General features: G+C 39.8%; 1 protein-coding gene across 1 annotated transcript; it reads left to right on the top strand.

Moving 5' to 3' along the window:
* Window positions 1-4905: 4905 nt before the first annotated feature.
* On the top strand, window positions 4906-11420 carry LOC306848787 (globoside alpha-1,3-N-acetylgalactosaminyltransferase 1-like; the record flags this gene model as incomplete). The annotated part of the gene is made up of 7 exons (XM_079383555.1): window positions 4906-5006; window positions 9456-9485; window positions 9895-9930; window positions 10014-10058; window positions 10313-10345; window positions 10451-10585; window positions 10730-11420. The coding sequence occupies 7 exons, from the start codon at window positions 4906-4908 to the stop codon at window positions 11418-11420; spliced, it is 1071 nt and encodes a 356-aa protein (XP_079239681.1).
* Window positions 11421-18686: the final 7266 nt, after the last annotated feature.

Here is an 18686-nt window from a genome sequence, read left to right as displayed (position 1 = left end):
GCTGTATAAAGGTCCTAGATCTCATAATTTTTTAGAACTCACAATTTTCATAACTATTTATGGATTTCTTGTCTATTGATTTTTAATTTTTTTCTCAGAAAGATGTTTCATTGACTGAACACTGTTTTTAAACAACAGTACAATCCTATAAACGCATGAACCTATTAAGGATCACTTGATGATCACTTAATGATGCTAAAAATTCAACTTTATTTTTTCTATATCTTTGCAAGAAATTAATTTCATCATTCAGAATTACAGGAATTCCTCAATTAACTTGTTTGTTATCACATATTCTTATTTTTTCTTTCTTACTTTTGAATAAAATTCGTTTTTGTGTCACTACCCTTCTAATGCACAACATGGGTCTAAAATGACCTGTATTCATTTCCTATGTTATTTCAGTCATGGCTGAGTGTTTCTATGCTGAATCTTTAAAAGAAATGCATTTTATCATTTATTATTCCAAGTATTAATTAAATATCTTGTGTTTGATTTCCACAAATCATTATGTTAATTTTTTTCTTTCTTCACTTTATAAAAAAAACACAGTTTTTGTATTTCCACATAAATTTTACACACATGGGTCAGAAATGACCCATATAGAAACCTTTGATTATTTGCTATTTTTATGCAAGTAGGAACATATTTACTGCAGAAAACCATTCACCTGCCCCACATTTCACAACTCATCATGGCTGCTTTTGTATAATTGATGCATTTAGTCTTATTTGATAAATTATTACCACAGAAAATATTTGATATACTGTGGAAAATAACTGGACATAATATTTTAATGTTAGGCTAAGGTTACCTTGACCTTGAAATGTCCAATACTATAAACTAGCTTGTTGTTGACATATTCTATTATGTTAGCTAGGTTAACAAAATAATAGTCAAAATGACATATTATATACAAGTATATATCATTGCTGTCAGGCAGAAACCTTGTATCTCCATATTTCATACACATTTATAATTTGTATTTTTTGTCATAAATCAGTGCTATATTGGTCTAGTCTATCATACATAGTTTATCTATTTAGGAAAATAAGAGGTTAAAAAAAGTACAAACAGTAAAAAGGTGATGGTAGAAAGGATTTTATTATTATTACATGTGTTACAAAAAAAGAATACTAACATGGTAACTTCTGACCAAAAAGAAGAGCAATTATAATAGATGTATGAATTTCTGATGCTCAGGAGGAGAACAGCCTATTCTAAACCAGGTTGTCAGCTATGGTCTTCAAGGTGCACTTTCCTGCAGAGTTTAGCTCCAACCCTAATCCGCTGAGAACTCCTGGTTTAGAATCTCCTCCAGAACTATTATAATTATATTGTTAGAATTGTAGCCACTGCCCTAAACCATCAGTCATTTCAACTGCAACCTGAAGGCTTTGATATTAAACTTGTCCACTAGAGGGATCCATAGGATAAGGAATCGTATTAGACTAATATTATTAATTTGTTTTCTATCCCTTTGAATAGAAATAAATGCATTGATTGATCTAATTTATTTGAATAACCATTGTGCATTGACAGTATAGTTTTATATCATTTATTTACATGTAAGTTTGTGAAATGTAAATCATTAACACGTCATGTCACGTCATGATTTCCACAAAAACATGGTGGAAAAATATTTTTTTAATATCAAATAATGTTTACAATATTTTATTTACATAAGTTCTGCACTTTAAATGACTGTTGTTGCTAGCTGCTAAGGTGGCTATATGATGAGATGTGTTAATTACTGTTAACTGTTTTTAATTTAGTTTCAATATTCAAGATTTTTATTTGTCACATAAACAATTATACAGAGTATAACCAGCAGTGAAATGTAGTAAAGTTTTATTTAACGATTCAATTATTGATGAATTTAAGAAATTATAGACCACTCCCCACAACATATAATAAAGCAATACATATCTATCATTAGCATTCACTGTTTTCCTAAAAGTGAGCAAGCAGAGTACAAACAGTGTCTTCAATTAATGATTAAAAATAGCAAAATGCTGAGCAAGCTAAAAAGAAAAGGAAAAAAACACAAGAAAACGCTCTCGGTTACTCACGTAGAGTGGGAAATGAGGGAACGAGACATTGCTTTGGGAAATACCTTTTCCTCGAATACTATACTGAAGCATTAGTGAATCACGCCAGTGAAACTGGCCAATGGAATTCAAGCGCGCAAAATATGAGCGGGAATCCCACTCTATATAAGGCAGTGCTTGTACGTCATTCATTCAGAATCTTTGACTGAAGCAACTTGGAATTCTAAGATCCTGAGTTCGGTGACACGGCAATAAGAGGAAAGTCTTGTTCCCTCATTTTGGAGAACCAAGGTTACGTGAGTAACCGAGAGCGTTCCCCTTCAATTCGGTCACTCTACATTGCTTTGGGAACATATAAAATCCCGCCGTGTCACAGTAATTGAGCCTGGCATCTAAATATGTCAAGTTTCACATTCAGAGCCGTAATCTTGGTAAACACAGCTCAGGTCTACAGGACCTAGTCGAAATGTAAAAAGTAAAAGTCAGGGGGGGCGTGGCAACTACACGATGACGCGTCACACCAGGGATGGAATGAACAGAGAATGTGAAATGGCAGAAGCTTCGGCACTTTCACATATAGATTAGTTGAAATGGTTTAATTTCAATGAATTCATGTGTTATGATGCACGGCCGTAGCGGTGCTCAATAAGCAGAGTATGATGGTGATCAAGTCTTAAAAGACATGGTGAACTATATCAAAACATTGTGATAAACTGTTAGGGACAGCATTGAATTGGTGGTGCATCAATACAGGGTGTATACGACCTAGTCGAAACCACTGATAAACATGTCAGATCATAGCTAAGACTGAGTAGGCGCGTTCGCTGCTCGCACTGACAGCACATGCGAGGCAAACGAAGACACATCTAGGTTATAAAACCTCGCGAGTGCTGGGTGACGACCAGCCTGCCGCCATAAAAATGTCCTGAATAGACATGCCATTTGCCCAGGCCCAGGATGATGGGAGTCCACGGGTTGTGTGGGCCCGAACCCCTATCGGACATTCCGCACCCTTAGAGCTGTAAGCCAAAGCAATTGCGTCAACGATCCAGTGTGACAGCCTTTGCTTGGACACAGGCAGTACTTCTGTGCATCCACCAAAACATACAAATAGCTGCTCCGAGACGCACGTACAGGGCACAGCAGGAGTGTATTAAGCGGCTCCGTCCCGGTCGGTGTTTCAAGGCGGAAAGCAGATAGTGTTATGACCTGCGCTTTAAATTAAGTCGAAAGCACTTTAGGCACATATCCTTTTCTAGGCTTCAATGTGAGTCTGCAATCACCTGGCCCGAATTCAATACACGCGTCGTCAATTGAAAGTGCCTGCAGGTCTCCAACTCGCTTAATAGAGGCCAGCGCGAGCAGGAGCGCTGTCTTGAGAGAGAACGCTTGCACGCTCGCTGATTGTATGGGCTCAAACGGGGGTCCCGTGAGAGAGTCAAGCACAAGCGCCAAGTCCCAAGTGGGTAGAGTAGAAGGGCAAGGAGGGTTCAGTCTTCTTGCTCCTTTTAAAAATCGTATGATCAGGTCATTTCTGCCGATTGGGCGATTTTCGACGTGCGCGTGAAAGGCTGTTATAGCAGCCACATACACTTTCAATGTGGATGGCATACAACCACTATCAAATCGCTCTTGGATGAAGGCAAGAATTATTGGTATTGGGCAGTTGATTGGGTCTTCACCCTGCGATACGCACCAACTTGAAAAAACTCTCTATTTATGTGTGTAAAGACACCTCGTGGAAGGAGCCCTAGCCTCAGAGATAGTGTTCAGCATGGGCTGAGGAAGTGCGTCTGTTACTGGCAAGCTCCGTCGAGCAGCCAGACATGAAGGCTCCATGACTCCGGATTTGGGTACCATATCGTTCCTTGTGCTTGAGGGTCTCTCTTCAGTGGGATAGTCCATGGGGTGCTACCAGCATCTCCACCAGTTCTGGGAACCACGGCTGATTGGACCATTTCGGTGCTACTAACAGAACAGATTCCTTTTCCTCTCTGATTTTGCAAAGCACGCGAGGCAGAAGTTTCAGTGGAGGAAAGGTATACTTGCGTACTTTTGGCCAGCTGTGAGCTAGTGCATCCACTCCCAGGGGAGAGTGTGTCAGTGAATAAAACAGCGGGCAATGAGTGTTCTCCGCTGATGCTAAGAGATCCACCTCCACCCTGCCGAATACACTCCAAATTCACACCGCCTTGGTGATTTATAAGTGCTACCACTGTCATGATGTCCGTCCTGATGAGAATGTGAGGGTGAAGAATGTCTGGGAGAAAGCACTCGAGCGCTAGGTGTACAGCATGGAGCTCCAGACAGTTTATGTGCCATGACCTCTCTGTTTCTGACCATGTCCCGAAGGCAGGTCTGCCATCGCATACGGCTCTCCAGCGCATGCTCGATGCATCTGTCGTAACATTCTTTCTCCTGATCACTTGGCCAATACGAACACTGCGGCGATACAGAGTCATATTACGCCAAGGGGTCAGTGTATGCAAACAGTCGCGCATCACAGAGCTGAAGCAGTCGCATATGTAGGAGCCCTAGATTGCACACTGTCGAGCCAGCAGCCATCTGGCAGAGCATCCTCTGAAAGCATTTTAGCGGGGAAGAACGCCCTAGTTTGAAGACTGTGAGAGAGCTGATCAGTTTTTGTGAGTGCTCCTCCGACAGACGCGCTCGCATATTGATTGAGTTCAGCTCCACTCCTAAAAAGAAGATGTTCTGGCTCAGTACCAGCATGCTCTTTTGCATATTTACAGTCAGCCCTAAGCTCTGAATATGAGCAAGGAGTCTGAGTTTGACGCTGATCAGCGCGCTCTCTGATTGGGCTAAGACTAGCCAGTCGTCGAGATAGTTCAGGATGCGCATTCCACTCTACTTCAGAGGAGAGAGAGCAGCGTCCATGCACTTTGTAAACGTGCGAGGAGCCAGCGATAAGCCGAAGAGCAGGACCGTGAATTGGTACGCTATCCCCTCGAATGCAAATCTCAGGAAGCGCCTGTGGCGGGGGGCTATCTGAATGTGAAAATAAGCATCCTTTAAATCCATGGAGATAAACCAATCCCTCGGCCTGATATGTGAGAGGATTTGTCTCAGCGTAATAATTTTGAACGAGCGATTTGAAAGCGCTCGATTCTCGGTCTCAGGTCCAAGATTGGGTGTAGTCCGCCGTCTTTCTTTGGCACCAGAAAATAATGACTGTAGAAGCCGCTCTCTCGAGCTGTCACCTTTGTCGCTCTGAGGGCCAGATCAGTGGTGTGTCGGAGATCTTTGAACACTTCAGGGTCCGGCCCGTCCTCATCCAGAAACTTAAGCAACTTGGCCTAATATACCTGGCCGCCGACTACTATGTTCAGCAAAGCGTCCGAATAATCAAAAACCGGTAGGAGAATTTGTGGTGTGTTCTGCCAAATGTTCAGCAGTTCATCCCTGATGAAACTGATCGTGTTTGACAAACAAAAAACAGGAAAAACTAACAAAAACACTAAAACAACTGGAGAGCCAAGCACAATGGCTGCCATGCGCAGCAACATCTTTGTTCGCATCAGCCAACATCTCGCATCAGAAACATATGCATTCACATCACCCACAATAAAAAAGCACATGGTAGCATTATCTTGAATAAAGGACATAACACAAGCCAGCCTGTTAAGGTATTCATCTTCATTCTGGGGACTCTCATAAGGTGTATAAATATAAACTTTTTGCGCCATAATACTGCAACACCACCGGGTATCCTACCTTGAACTATTTTAGTGCTTAGGTCAGTGGTAGATTCACCCGCCCCATAGAAGTCTTTATGTATAGAATTGAGTCTTTCCAAGTCTTGCTTAGGTAAGAAAGTCTCTTGGACACACAAAATGTCACAGGACTCCAATAGTTTATCCACCACAAAACAGCGTGATTTATGCACGATTTACACACAGTCCTTGAGCATTATATGACACGATATTGACCTTCATTTAGTACAGTTTATCCCGAGCACCCACAAAGCTACTGCTGTTTTGTAAGCCTGCGGATGTAATGTCAGACACTGGGTGATGTTCTTGCAAATCAACCCCCCCCTTCTAATCCAAGGGCCGCGCCGTCACTGTTTACTCTAGGTTTACAAGCCTCAAAATAACGGCGAACATAAATCCCTGCCAGGCAAAGTTGTGGGTCATACATGTCTGCTATTTCATTACACTCAGCAGTAACATTTGACTCATTTTAATGAGTCAAATAAGTATTTGACCCCTTCGCTAAACATGACTTAGTACTTGGTGGCAAAACCCTTGTTGGCAATCACAGAGGTCAGATGTTTCTTGTAGTTGGCCACCAGGTTTGCACACATCTAAGGAGGGATATTGTCCCATTCCTCTTTGTAGATCCTCTCCAAGTCATTAAGGTTTCGAGGCTGACATTTGGCAACTCAAACATTCAGCTCCCTCCACAGATTTTCTGTGGTATTAAGGTCTGGAGACTGGCTAGGCCACTCCAAGACCTTAATGAGCTTCTTCTTGAGCCACTCCTTTGTTGCCTTGGCCATGTGTTTTGGGTCATTGTCATGCTGGAATACCCATCCACAACCCATTTTCAATACCCTGGCCCTGATTGTACATGACCCTGTCCATCGTCCCTTTGATGCGGTGCAGTTGTCCTGTCCCCTTAGCAGAAAAACACCCCCAAAGCATAATGTTTCCACCTCCATGTTTGACGGTGGGGATGGTGTTCTTGGGGTCATAGGCAGCATTCCTCCTCCTCCAAACACGGTGAGTTGAGTTGATGCCAAAGAGCTGGATTTTGGTCTCATCTGACTACAACACTTTCACCCACTTCTCCTCTGAATCACTGGCAAACTTCAGACGGGCCTGTACATGTGCTTTCTTGAGCAGGGGAACCTTGCGGGCTCTGCAGGATTTCAGTCCTTCATGGCATAGTGTGTTACCAATTGTTTTCTTGGTGACTATGGTCCCAGCTGCCTTGAGATCATTGACAAGATGCTCCCGGGTTGTTCTGGGCTGATTCCTTACTATTCTCATGATCATTGAAAGTCCATGAGCTGAGATCTTGCATGGAGCCCCAATCCGAGGGAGATTGACAGTTATTTTGTGTTTCTTCCATTTGCGAATAATCGCAACAACTGTTGTCACCTTCTCACCAAGATGCTTGGCGATTGTCTTGTAGCCCATTCCAGCCTTGTGTAGGTCTACAATCTTGTCCCTGACATCCTTGGACAGCTCTTTGGTCTTGGCCATGGTGGAGAGTTTGGAATCTGATTGATTGATTGCTTCTGTGGACAGGTATCTTTTATGCAGGTAACAAACTGATATTAGGAGCACTCCCTTTAAGTGAATGCTCCTAATCTCAGCTCCTTACCTGTATAAAAGACTCATGGGAGCCAGAAATCTTGCTGATTGATAGGGGAACAAATACTTATTTGACTTGTTAAAATGCAAATCAATTTATAACTTTTTTGAAATGCATTTTTCTGGATTTTTTGTTGTTGTTGTTGTTGTTGTTATTCTGTCTCTCTATGTTCAAATAAAACTGTCTAAAAATAATAAAATAATAAACATCTAAAAATGCACATGGACACCCATATCTTAGTCTGCAATGGTCTAATTGTCTTGAAATTATGTGCTAACAAACACATCAATTGATTAAGACATCAAGTAGGATAATACATTATTTTTTTATTTTTATAATCTGAGCTCAAAAATGGTAGTGTGGTTAATGGGTACTTGAGCTTAATAGGTACGTTTATGCTATATTTTAAAGTTTATTAAAGTAGAAAACTTACTTTTAATTGTTTTAATAAATTTAATAAAATTACTTAAGAAATGTTTTCTAATTTGAGTTGTACTGGTAGGAATTCAAGGGAAACTCGAGCATGCCGTTGCATCATTACTTCACGTCTGTTAACATAAAGAAGACATCCCAGCTAGTAAGCTATATCGCATGTGTAGATCCTGCAGGTGGCGGATCGTTTATAGCCCTTTCTCACAGCAGCTGGAATAATTCAGTTTAATCATTTTAATGGCTGATTGTAATCCAGAAAGGATTATGTATTTATGAAAAACATGTGACTGAAATTAGACTACATTCCAGTTTTAAATGTGTATCTAACAGAGAGGCTACGCGGGAATACACAAGATTTGTATTTTAAAGAGAACCAGTTCTAAGGAAGAACAGTTTGCTTTTTGGGTAAAAAGAATTTCTTTATATGAAATTGGAATGGTAATTAGACTGTTACAGAAACTGAAATCTACAAGCTAATACACACTACATACACGCAGTCATGCAATGCTGATGTTGTTAACATTAACAATTTGAAAACAAAGTATAACGATAATAATAATTTGAATGGTTTGATGTGATATGATCTAAACTGATCATTAGATTTAATCACCATTGGTAGCGTGATTTATTGTAATGCTTTTTTCCTAAATTGGTCAGAACAAAAGTGGCAGACTTGTTCAGATGACAATATCCGATGAAAATTCTTATTTGAGTCATTCTTCCAAGACACAGTCTAGAATCTGTGATTCCGAAGTACAGTATCCACACCGGTGTGGTGACTGACAGACACACATCAAAACATTTGATTCATTCAAGCTGAGGAGTAGTGCCAGTGCACAACCCCCTGCAAACTGCAAATAACTGCAATTGCAGGTTTCAAACAGAGATGGGAACAAAGAGGCAGCATTTACAAACAGTTTGTTTCACTCTAATGCAGGGCCCCACCCTAATGTGTTTATTTGACTCTAAAATGCACAGACTCCTCCTTCCTTGTCCTACATCTCTCAAATCTCTCTCTACAGGGAGAGATTTTATTCCTCTCACTTCTGTTTATTTCTCTAACTTCATATCAGTGTGAACATTAGTATTCCAGGAATAATGTTGGGCCATCGGAAGGTTCTCATCATTGTGTTCTTTGGGATGGCATTGAGTGGGTATGTAATTAATTTTTAGCAATATTACATTGTTTGTCTTAGTGTTTGGGTTGTGAATTGATGTGATAATAATGCAGCATTATATCTCAGAAGTCGGTAGCATTACCACTGCTTGACATGTGGCCAGGAGGAGTACATGAAGTATTTAGTATAATATTGCTTCTACTAATTTTAGAATTAATCTTGAGAAAGATATTATAAATTTCTAAAACTGCATTTTATAACCCCTTTAAAAATGTGTACGTATTATATTAAGGGTGGTTCAGGTTATGAAAGCGCTGAATGAAAGGTTTGGGACAGGAAAACAAAAGTTATAGTTGATTTTCAACCTTACAATATTAAGCAAATTATTACTCTGCATTTTCTGTGTAAATGACAAGCATAAGATATAAAACTCTAAACTCTGAGAAAAGGATTAAAGAGTTACACGTTTACAGAGATATCTCTTCATGAAGTTATTTGTCTTTCTTTACAGGCTCATTTACCTGAAAAATATCCAGTGCAGGTGAGTTTAGTGCAATTAGAAAAACATGGTGATGTAGTGTATGTGTTGCTCTCTTGATTTGAGAAGTTTGCATTACCGAATCTTTTTTTTTTTTTTTTTTACTGTTTTAAGCTGCAATCATCAGATAACAGCACAAGGTTTCAAGCGAGTAATGATGTGCGTATTCATACATCACTCTTCAACACACATACACACACAAAAAAACAAAACATGCAGACACATGCTAGTATTAATGTACATGCTCATTTTCAAACACACACACACACACACACACGCACACACAACATAATCAAATTCAACTGAGTAAAAGTTTGACTCTTTTATTAGGCAACGGCCCTGAGTGTATGTGATGTTCTCTTGATTTGAGAAGTTTGCAATACTGATTTTTTTTTTTTTTTACCGTTTTAAGCTGCAATCAGCAGATAACAGAACAAGGCATCATCAAGTGAGTAATGGTGTGCATTACAATCAAACACACACAACATAATCAGATTCAAATGAGTAAGAGTTTGACTCTGTTTTAATCAGGCCAAAATGGAAGCAAACGAGCTTTGGATTGCGCTCATCACCAGGGTGTGTAAAACTTCATCTTCTTAAAAGTGACTTTATTTTTAAGCTGATCTGTAGCTCTGTAGTCAATGATCTGCTCAAGACAAAAACATTTTTGGTTCATCGTTGTTTTTGTGGTTCTGATCAGATGACCAGAGATAGTTAAATAATGTCTTGGATAAAACTTGGAAAAACTTGGAAACCCATGTTTTTTAATGTGTATCAACTTCATGAACCAATAAAATGTCTGTTGTTCTTTCTGCTAATTTTCCTTACAGGTTGTTGTACAACCAGCCGAGTGCATTGGTAGGGTGAGTATTCTGTTTTTAGTATCAACTTCTTGTACTAAATGGAATAGATGGAATGATTACAGTGCTGTATGTGTTTTTTGTTTGTTTGTTTGTTTTTTTATGAAGTCGGACAGATGTTGCTTCTGTGACACCATGGTCAGCTCCAATCATTTGGGAAGGAACCTTTGATTCCACACTGATCGACTCTATCTACAAACAACAAAATCTCATTATAGCAACCACTGTCTTCGCTTTGGGAAAGTAAGTCTTCATTATACTTCTCATTTTGTATTTATAATTCTCATTTGTTTCCCCTCTGTTTTTCCTTGTTTCTGGAAATAGTAATCATTAAAGGATAAATTAACCATAATATATCTCCCTGTATTTGTTTTCTCTGTTTGTTAGATACACGCGTTTTGTCAAAGATTTTCTGGAGTCAGCAGAGCAACATTATTTTGTTGGATTTCGAGTGCATTACTACTTGTTTACAGATCAACCAGAATCAGTTCCTGAAGTAAAGATTGGTGAAAACCGTAGTTTGACAGTTCGAAAGGTTCAGAGTTTGAACAGATGGCAGGACATCAGTATGAGCAGGATGGAAAAACTGGAAAAACTAATAGAGACTGAACTAGCCAATGAGGCCGACTATATTTTTTGCCTTGACATAGATACAAAGTTCTATGGCCGGTGGGGTGCGGAGTCTTTGAGTCGTCTGGTAGGTGTGATACATCCTTGGCTCTTTGATGTTCCAAGGGATCAATTCACATATGAGCGTAGACCAGAATCTAAAGCATACATTCCAGCTGGGGAAGGTGATTATTATTATGCTGGTGCTACATTTGGTGGTTCACTGGAGGATGTATATCATCTCACCAAAACCTGCAGGGAGCAGATGAACATTGATGCTGCAAACTCCATTGAGGCGGTATGGCAAGAGGAGTCTCACTTGAACAAGTATTTTCTTTTGAACAAACCTAATAAACTGCTCTCTCCTGAATATATGTGGCGGGACGTCAATGAAAAAGCAGCCCAAATAAAAATAGTTCGCTTCTCTAATGTACCTAAAAACTATGCTGAAGTTCGTCCAAACCCATAGCAACCTGTTGCCAGTATTCATCTTCACTGACATGATGTGTTATCACAGGCCTCCCATAAGACATTGTGAATCTGTTAACAGGTAATACTGGCAACAGGGAAGACGACATCTGCCACAAAGAAATGGATAATCACAGACATGTACAGATGTTGCAATGTGGCATCAGAAACAATATCTGCCAAAATCTTTTTGAATAAACACACACAATATCTTATATAACTTCTATACCTTCTATAATATCTATAAATAGTTATCAAACTTTTTGCAATAGGCCTACTCTTATGTATCTGAACACAGTTTGCGTGTATTGTAAGCACTTTGTTTTGCCACTTTTATGAAGAGAGTTGAGGGAGGACTTTTAGGGAGCTACAAGGTCTGAAAATAAAACCAATTGTAAACTTGAAATTATATATTTTGGGTACTACTGCAAAAATTTAACCTGCCTTTTTGTATGTTTGGTTATACACTGAAACAATGTGTGACATAAGACATTTTGACACTGTAAAAAAATATGTATGTATGCATACATTTAGGAACATAAAAATCTTTACAAATGTTATATATTTATATTATTTATATAAATATACTTTATACTATATACTGATTCCTTTGAATTGTATTTGTTTATATTTGTATAAATAATTGAATATACATTTTAACATAAATAAACACATAAACTATCAAGTTCAGAGGCCAAATGGGCCGCATTTAAACTAAATACGATGCGAAGGGCCACAAATTACAATTTACATCATCAGGCTTTATTTAAGACAATATTTGCAGATTTACTGATTCAGAAATACAGTTTATTATTTATCTAAGTCTTGCTTGTCCTTGTCTTATTTAAAATAAGACTGCGCAAAGTTTGATTAAAAGTTTGTTTTGCTATATTGATGCAAAAAAAATTGCATTCATACTCAAACAGACTATTGAACAAACTCAAAACGCTAAAACTAAAAACATTCTTGAGCAAATATAGTTCACAAAGTACTTTAGAAAGAAGTATTATTTTTCATATTTATGTTAACTATATCGTATCAATATTTTATTTAAAAATAGATATCACTATTCTCCCTCCATGATTCTGAAAAAAACAGACAACTAAACAAAATAACGTAATTTACTAGAGTTTCTAGAAAAAATTGCTGCAGTCTATTTATAGAATACAGTATTCAACGAATTGATTAAAAAAATAAACAAATGATTCATAACTCATATTCATGACTTGCTCATAAAGACTTCACTTGTTTTATTCCTGAATGAATCAATGTTTCTGAATGAATCTCATTTTAAGTCACTTGTCTCTCCCTGCTGGCATTACGTTGTAATTGATACAATCTTTATTTGAAGCATGTCACTTTCAAAAAGGTGATTTTTTTCTATTTTCTGTAGACATCCATTGGGATGTCCCTCTGTACACAAAGTTCAATAAAAATATGTTTGAAGTAAAAGTTTTTTATTTTTTATTTTTATTCAGCTATTCTGTTTGGTTTTATAAGCTAATTTGTATTATTTGGTTAACATGTTTATGCATGTCATTGAGAAGAGGGGAAGGTAAAGCAACAAGTCAAGTATTTTTGCTATATTTTGAAATATAATTTGAATAATTATGTCCAACCAACACAATTCCAGTCAAAATAGGAGATTATAAGAAACTATATCATATCCAACATGTATCCACATACCTGTCAATAACTTGATACTGTGGAGAACCAGGGATGTTGGTATCATGAAGGTCTCTTATTCACTAAAATAAGCCAGCACTGAAAAAAATTATTTAAATATTGTGAAAAGTACAGTTGCAGTGAAAAGTCTGAATTTTGCCAGAGCTCTCCCCGGTAACACTTTAAATTAAGGTATACATATTCATTATTAACTAATTGCTTATTAACATGCTTATTACTAGCACATTAGCTGCTTATAAAGCACATATTAATGCCTTATTCTGCACGTCCATATTCTACGCCCAACAAACCATTAATTAAGAGTTTTTCTTTAATAAACTCATAGTTACTGCTTATTGGGAGTGAATAAGGCAGTTGTTGTATGAGAATTATGATCTTAATATGCTTTGCTTATTATGGGCCTCATAAGCTGGTAGTAGCAGAAGAATAGTCATTCTCTCTTAATAAATATAGTTTATTCTTACGTAACAACACGCATAACTACAAGTGTTTATTGTGTTTATTGCATCCTCTTCCCAATTAATAAGTCCATTACAGCACACAACTACTACAATTAACGAACCTTAGTCTTAAGGTTGCATCTTAAAAAAGGTCTCTGGTTACGTATGTAATCTTGGTTCACTGAAACGTGGGGAACAATATGGAAGATTGACACTCTCAGAAGACACTCCTTCCAACAATATGGAAGATTGACACTCACAGAAGACACTCTCTGCCGAGATGAAGAGAGTCTTCGACCGTGCGGTCGCGGGAAGAGAGGCGGCCCGGGTCCTGGCGGATCTCAGACAGGAGGAGAGGTCAGTGGCCGACTACTCCATCGAGTTCCGGACTTTGGCGGCAGAGTGTCAGTGGAACGAGGAGGCGCAGTGGGATATGTTCCTGCATGGGCTGACTGACCGTGTCCAGAGAGAGATTTATGCCTTGGAATTACCCACTACTCTCAATGGTTTGATCGAGCTGGCTATTCGGGTGGATTCCCGCATCACCCGAGTGGAACGGGCTCCTGCAGCCACACCGGAGTTACGAGCCAGCGGCAGGGACGCGTCAGTTCCGTTTACGATCACGAGCCCATGCAGGTCGGGCGAGCTCGGCTTTCCTGGGAGGAGAAGGAGAGATGGAGGTCCCAGGGCCTTTGCCTTTACTGTGGCGCTGCAGGACATTTTGCTTACAACTGCCCGGTAAAAGGGGCAGGCCCGGCAGTAAATTTGAGGCTACTGTCGGGTGGGATCTCCGCTGAGAAGACCTCATCAACATCTACACTCCTCCCGGTAAGACTACGATGGTCAGCCCACACTCACGACTGTCAAGCACTACTGGACTCTGGGGCCGAGGGTAATTTCATGGACCACACATTTGCACTCAGTATTCAAGCTCCCCTTCTACCCCTCACTCAGACCATCGCAGTTCACGCTCTCAATGGCCAAGCTCTTCCCATCATTTCCTTCACCACTGGACCCGTCACACTCATTGTATCTGGCAACCACTCTGAAACCATCTCCTTCTACATTCTGGACTCCCCCCTCGCACCTATTGTTTTAGGTCACCCTTGGCTCACCAAACACAACCCAAGGATCGATTGGCAGCAGAAATCAGTATCGGAGTGGAGCAGTAAATGTTATGAGTCTTGTCTTGTGTCTGCCTGTCCGTCTGTTTCTGTTGCTACGTTTCAGGAGGAGGCAGTGGATTGGTCAAACGTGCCCACGGAGTATCACGACCTGAAGGAGGTGTTCAGTAAGTCTCGTGCTGCTTCTCTCCCTCCGCATCGTCCCTATGACTGTGCTATAGAGTTACTGCCAGGTACGTCTCCGCCTAAGGGCAAGTTATATTCACTTTCTGTTCCAGAGAGAGAGGCTATGGAGAAATATATTTCTGATTCTCTAGCAGCGGGGTTCATCCGTCCCTCCTCTTCTCTAGCGGGGGCGGGGTTCTTTTTTGTGGGGAAGAAGGACGGGTCCCTGCGACCTTGTATTGACTACCGGGGGCTGAACAACATCACGGTAAAGAATACGTATCCTTTGCCGCTGATGTCCTCAGCCTTCGAGAGGTTGCAGGGAGCGTCAATCTTCACTAAACTGGACTTACGTAACGCCTATCATTTGGTCCGCATTAGGAGGGGGGATGAATGGAAGACTGCCTTTAACACCCCCAGGGGGCACTTTGAATACTTGGTCATGCCCTTCGGTCTGTCCAACTCCCCGGCAGTCTTCCAGGCACTCGTCAACGACTTGCTGCGAGATATGGTCGATCAATTCATATATGTTTACCTGGATGACATATAGATTTTTTCTTCTTCTCTCCAGGAGCACGTGCAGCACGTTCGACGAGTGCTTCAGAGGCTGTTAGAGAATGGGCTTTTTGTCAAGGCGGAGAAATGCGCTTTTCCCGCACAGTCTGTTCCTTTCTTAGGGTACATTGTGTCGTCTGAGGGAGTACGTATGGATCCTGAGAAAGTTAAGGCTGTGGTGGATTGGCCAAGTCCAGATTCCCGTAAGGCCCTACAGAGGTTTCTGGGGTTCGCTAATTTCTACCGGCGGTTCATTCGCAATTTCAGCCAACTAGCCTCTCCTCTGACCGCCTTGACCTTCCCCAGAACTATGTTCAGGTGGTCAAACGCAGCTGAGGCTGCGTTTGCCAAACTGAAAGGCCGCTTTGTTTCAGCCCCCATCCTAGTTACCCCTGATCCATCACGTCAGTTCATGGTGGAGGTCGATAGCTCAAACCCCAATTAAGCAGACCTGAGCAGTTGATCAAGTATCACCAGAAAGGTGTCCTCCATGCCCAGGACTGGACACCATTGTTGTAAGTCATCAATCTAGAAGTCATCCTGCCTCTCTGAATTGTCATGTTCAGAATATATTGCAGGATATCTCAACATTGTCTCTCAAGGTCCACTTACATGCAGAGTTTTGCTCCAACCTAGTGCAGTGCACATGAACAAACTAATCAAGTTCTTCAGTTTTACTAACTATAAATTCACAAACAGGTGAGTGTGATCAGGTGTGGACCTAAACTCTGGGTGTGAATCACTCAGGTCCCTTGCTCAGTAGTCAGTGGTTAAGGGCTGTCTCAATCACAAAATTTAGTTTGCTCCCTAAAAAAGCTGTGAAAACCAACATTTTTCCTGTTCAGGAAGTGGACAACAAACGCAGGAAAAACATACATCTAACAAAATCCCCCATTGATGTAAATAATGTGGGCTTTTTACATCCATAGACCCAACTGTGCACAAAAGGCCCCTGGGGACGACAGCCATAACTCTAAATAAATGGGACCCATAAAACCCCATCCATTTTCAGATGGTTATCAGACTGTTGGCACACAAAGCCCACTCATATCCCACTGGTTACTTTCATCAACAAACAGAAAAAAAAATCTTAGTTCAAAGCAAGTATGGATATGGAATCTGCAGCTGAAACTCAATCCATCCAGTTTGGTAGCGCTTGGGGTGGTGTGTGGGCGGTATTAAAAATAAAGATAATTAAATCATAAAATAATTATAGTTTTGCATTAATAAGTGTAGTTACTAGTAATATTACACATTTATTTATTGGTAATGCACATGTGACAGTAAAGCACTGAGCTTGAGTTAGGAAGCACATTTTTTATACTTTTAAAATACTTTTATTAACAACAGTAACACGTGCAAAATGTAAGTTTTATATAGAAAATTTACATTCTACTCTTATTAAATGTACCATTATTCTTCTGTAGTGTTATATGGAACTGACCAACAACTTCAGTGATTATAAAAGGAGGTCTCTTGCTTTGTGTGATTCAGTCAGAGAAGTTTGTTTTTCAAGGCACTTTGTGACTTTTCTTACTTCATACACAAAAAAGAGCAAACGTTTACAAAATTTGTTTTCTTGATTATTTAAAATTTTATAATAGTGATTTTATAATTTCAAAATATTAAGTAAAAAGTAGAAATTAATGACCAATAGGCCTGTAAGTGTTCCTCTGCTGCCATCTACTGGTTATAGTGGTAATTTGATACCCCCTTTTTTTAATTTTACAAATGTGTTTGTTTACCACAAATTATATTTTGATCATCCCTTAAAAAATAACATTTTAATAGTATGCTTTTTAGAGTTTTAAAGTGCTGTAAATAGTTGTGTGAAATACTTAAATGTGCTTGAATTTCTCTCTCAAAAGTTTGTACAAACCCTGAGATGCATAATGTAATGAAATTCAACTATTTCTGCCACAACACCATGGTTATAGTTAGCGTCAGGGGCGGAGCCAGACGATGTAAACATTCGGGTCTTAGCCTAAACCTAGGGGGGTCCGGGGGCATGCTCCCCCGGGGAGATTTTTTCCCAATTACGTCAGCTAAATGCACTATTTTTCAGGCTGTTTGAGATAATAGAATGCCTAAAAATCTATACACTATCTGGGAAAATGATGATAGTTAAGGCCATTGCACACTGAGTCCGAATTTTTCGTCCGAAATTTTCGCACGTTGAAAAATAAATACGACCTCACGTTTTGTCAATCACGTTTGCACACTGCCTCCGAAATTTTCGTCCGTCAAAAAAAAAATTCGGATCGGGTTCGATTTTTTGCGTTTTTCGCATCCGTATAAAGCATTTTGAGATGCTTTGAGAAGGTGTTTTGACAATTCAGAGCCACCGTACAAGCGAAAGCCAAAATCCAAAATAGTGTCAGACAAATTAATACACGTCGTTTTGCAGCACAGAGCACTTTATGACAGAATATAAAGAACTGCTGTAGCCTATTTTTTATGCCTGGCGCGCTCCTTTCCGATGCCGCAGTTCGGTGTGTGTGTGTGTGTGTGTCTGTTGGTGTATCCATACCTCAGACAGTCTCTGTTCAGGAATTGGTGGTCTTCTTTTTAATATGTGGATTCAGTATCGCTAGCAAAGTATCAAACTGAGGCACTGACATCCTGAAATAAACTTTGAATCTCTCGGGATAATCCCGCTGCTCTTTGATAAGGAGGTGGAACTCTCCTTTCTCTCTGCGCAATCTAAGGATTGGATGGACCCAATATTTCCTTTTTCTTTTTCTAAAAAGAGAGAGGACAACAAAATCATCCTCACTGCTTGAAGACATTTTGTATAGTTTTGCGAATTTTTTCGCAACGGATTAATTAAAACGCATCGGACTCAGTGTGCAAGGTCTCTGTGCGTGACGAATTTGTAAGATTGCGAATGCGAAAAAACGCATGCGAAAATTTCGGACTCAGTGTGCAGAGACCTTTACTCAGTAAAAAAAAAAAAAAATTCAATATAAATTCAAATTCATACAAGCTGAGTGATGACGTCATTTTGCCACGCTCACCTTCGCGCGGACACGTCGAGTACCGTCCGACACCACGCATGGTAATAGAGCTTTTGTTTCATTTTTTGCCGCTCCTTTCAGAAAGACTGAGAGGAAATGAAACAAAGTTGAAGTTATTTAAAAAAAAACCTAAAAGATTCGGGGCTTTTGACAAAACATTCGGGGCTTAAGCCCAATTAGCCCCCTATCAAAAAGCCTATCAAAAGAATCTACTACTCACCGTGATCTACACGCTGCAGCGGACACGACTTCTTCCCCTGCTGTGTTCCGGCGAGCTTCA

The sequence above is a fragment of the Barbus barbus genome (assembly GCF_936440315.1).
Source record: "Barbus barbus genome assembly, chromosome: 28".
Classification (NCBI taxonomy): domain Eukaryota; kingdom Metazoa; phylum Chordata; class Actinopteri; order Cypriniformes; family Cyprinidae; genus Barbus; species Barbus barbus.
The sequence above is the reverse complement of the archived record's forward strand: the minus strand, read 5'-3'. Positions and strand labels throughout refer to the sequence as shown.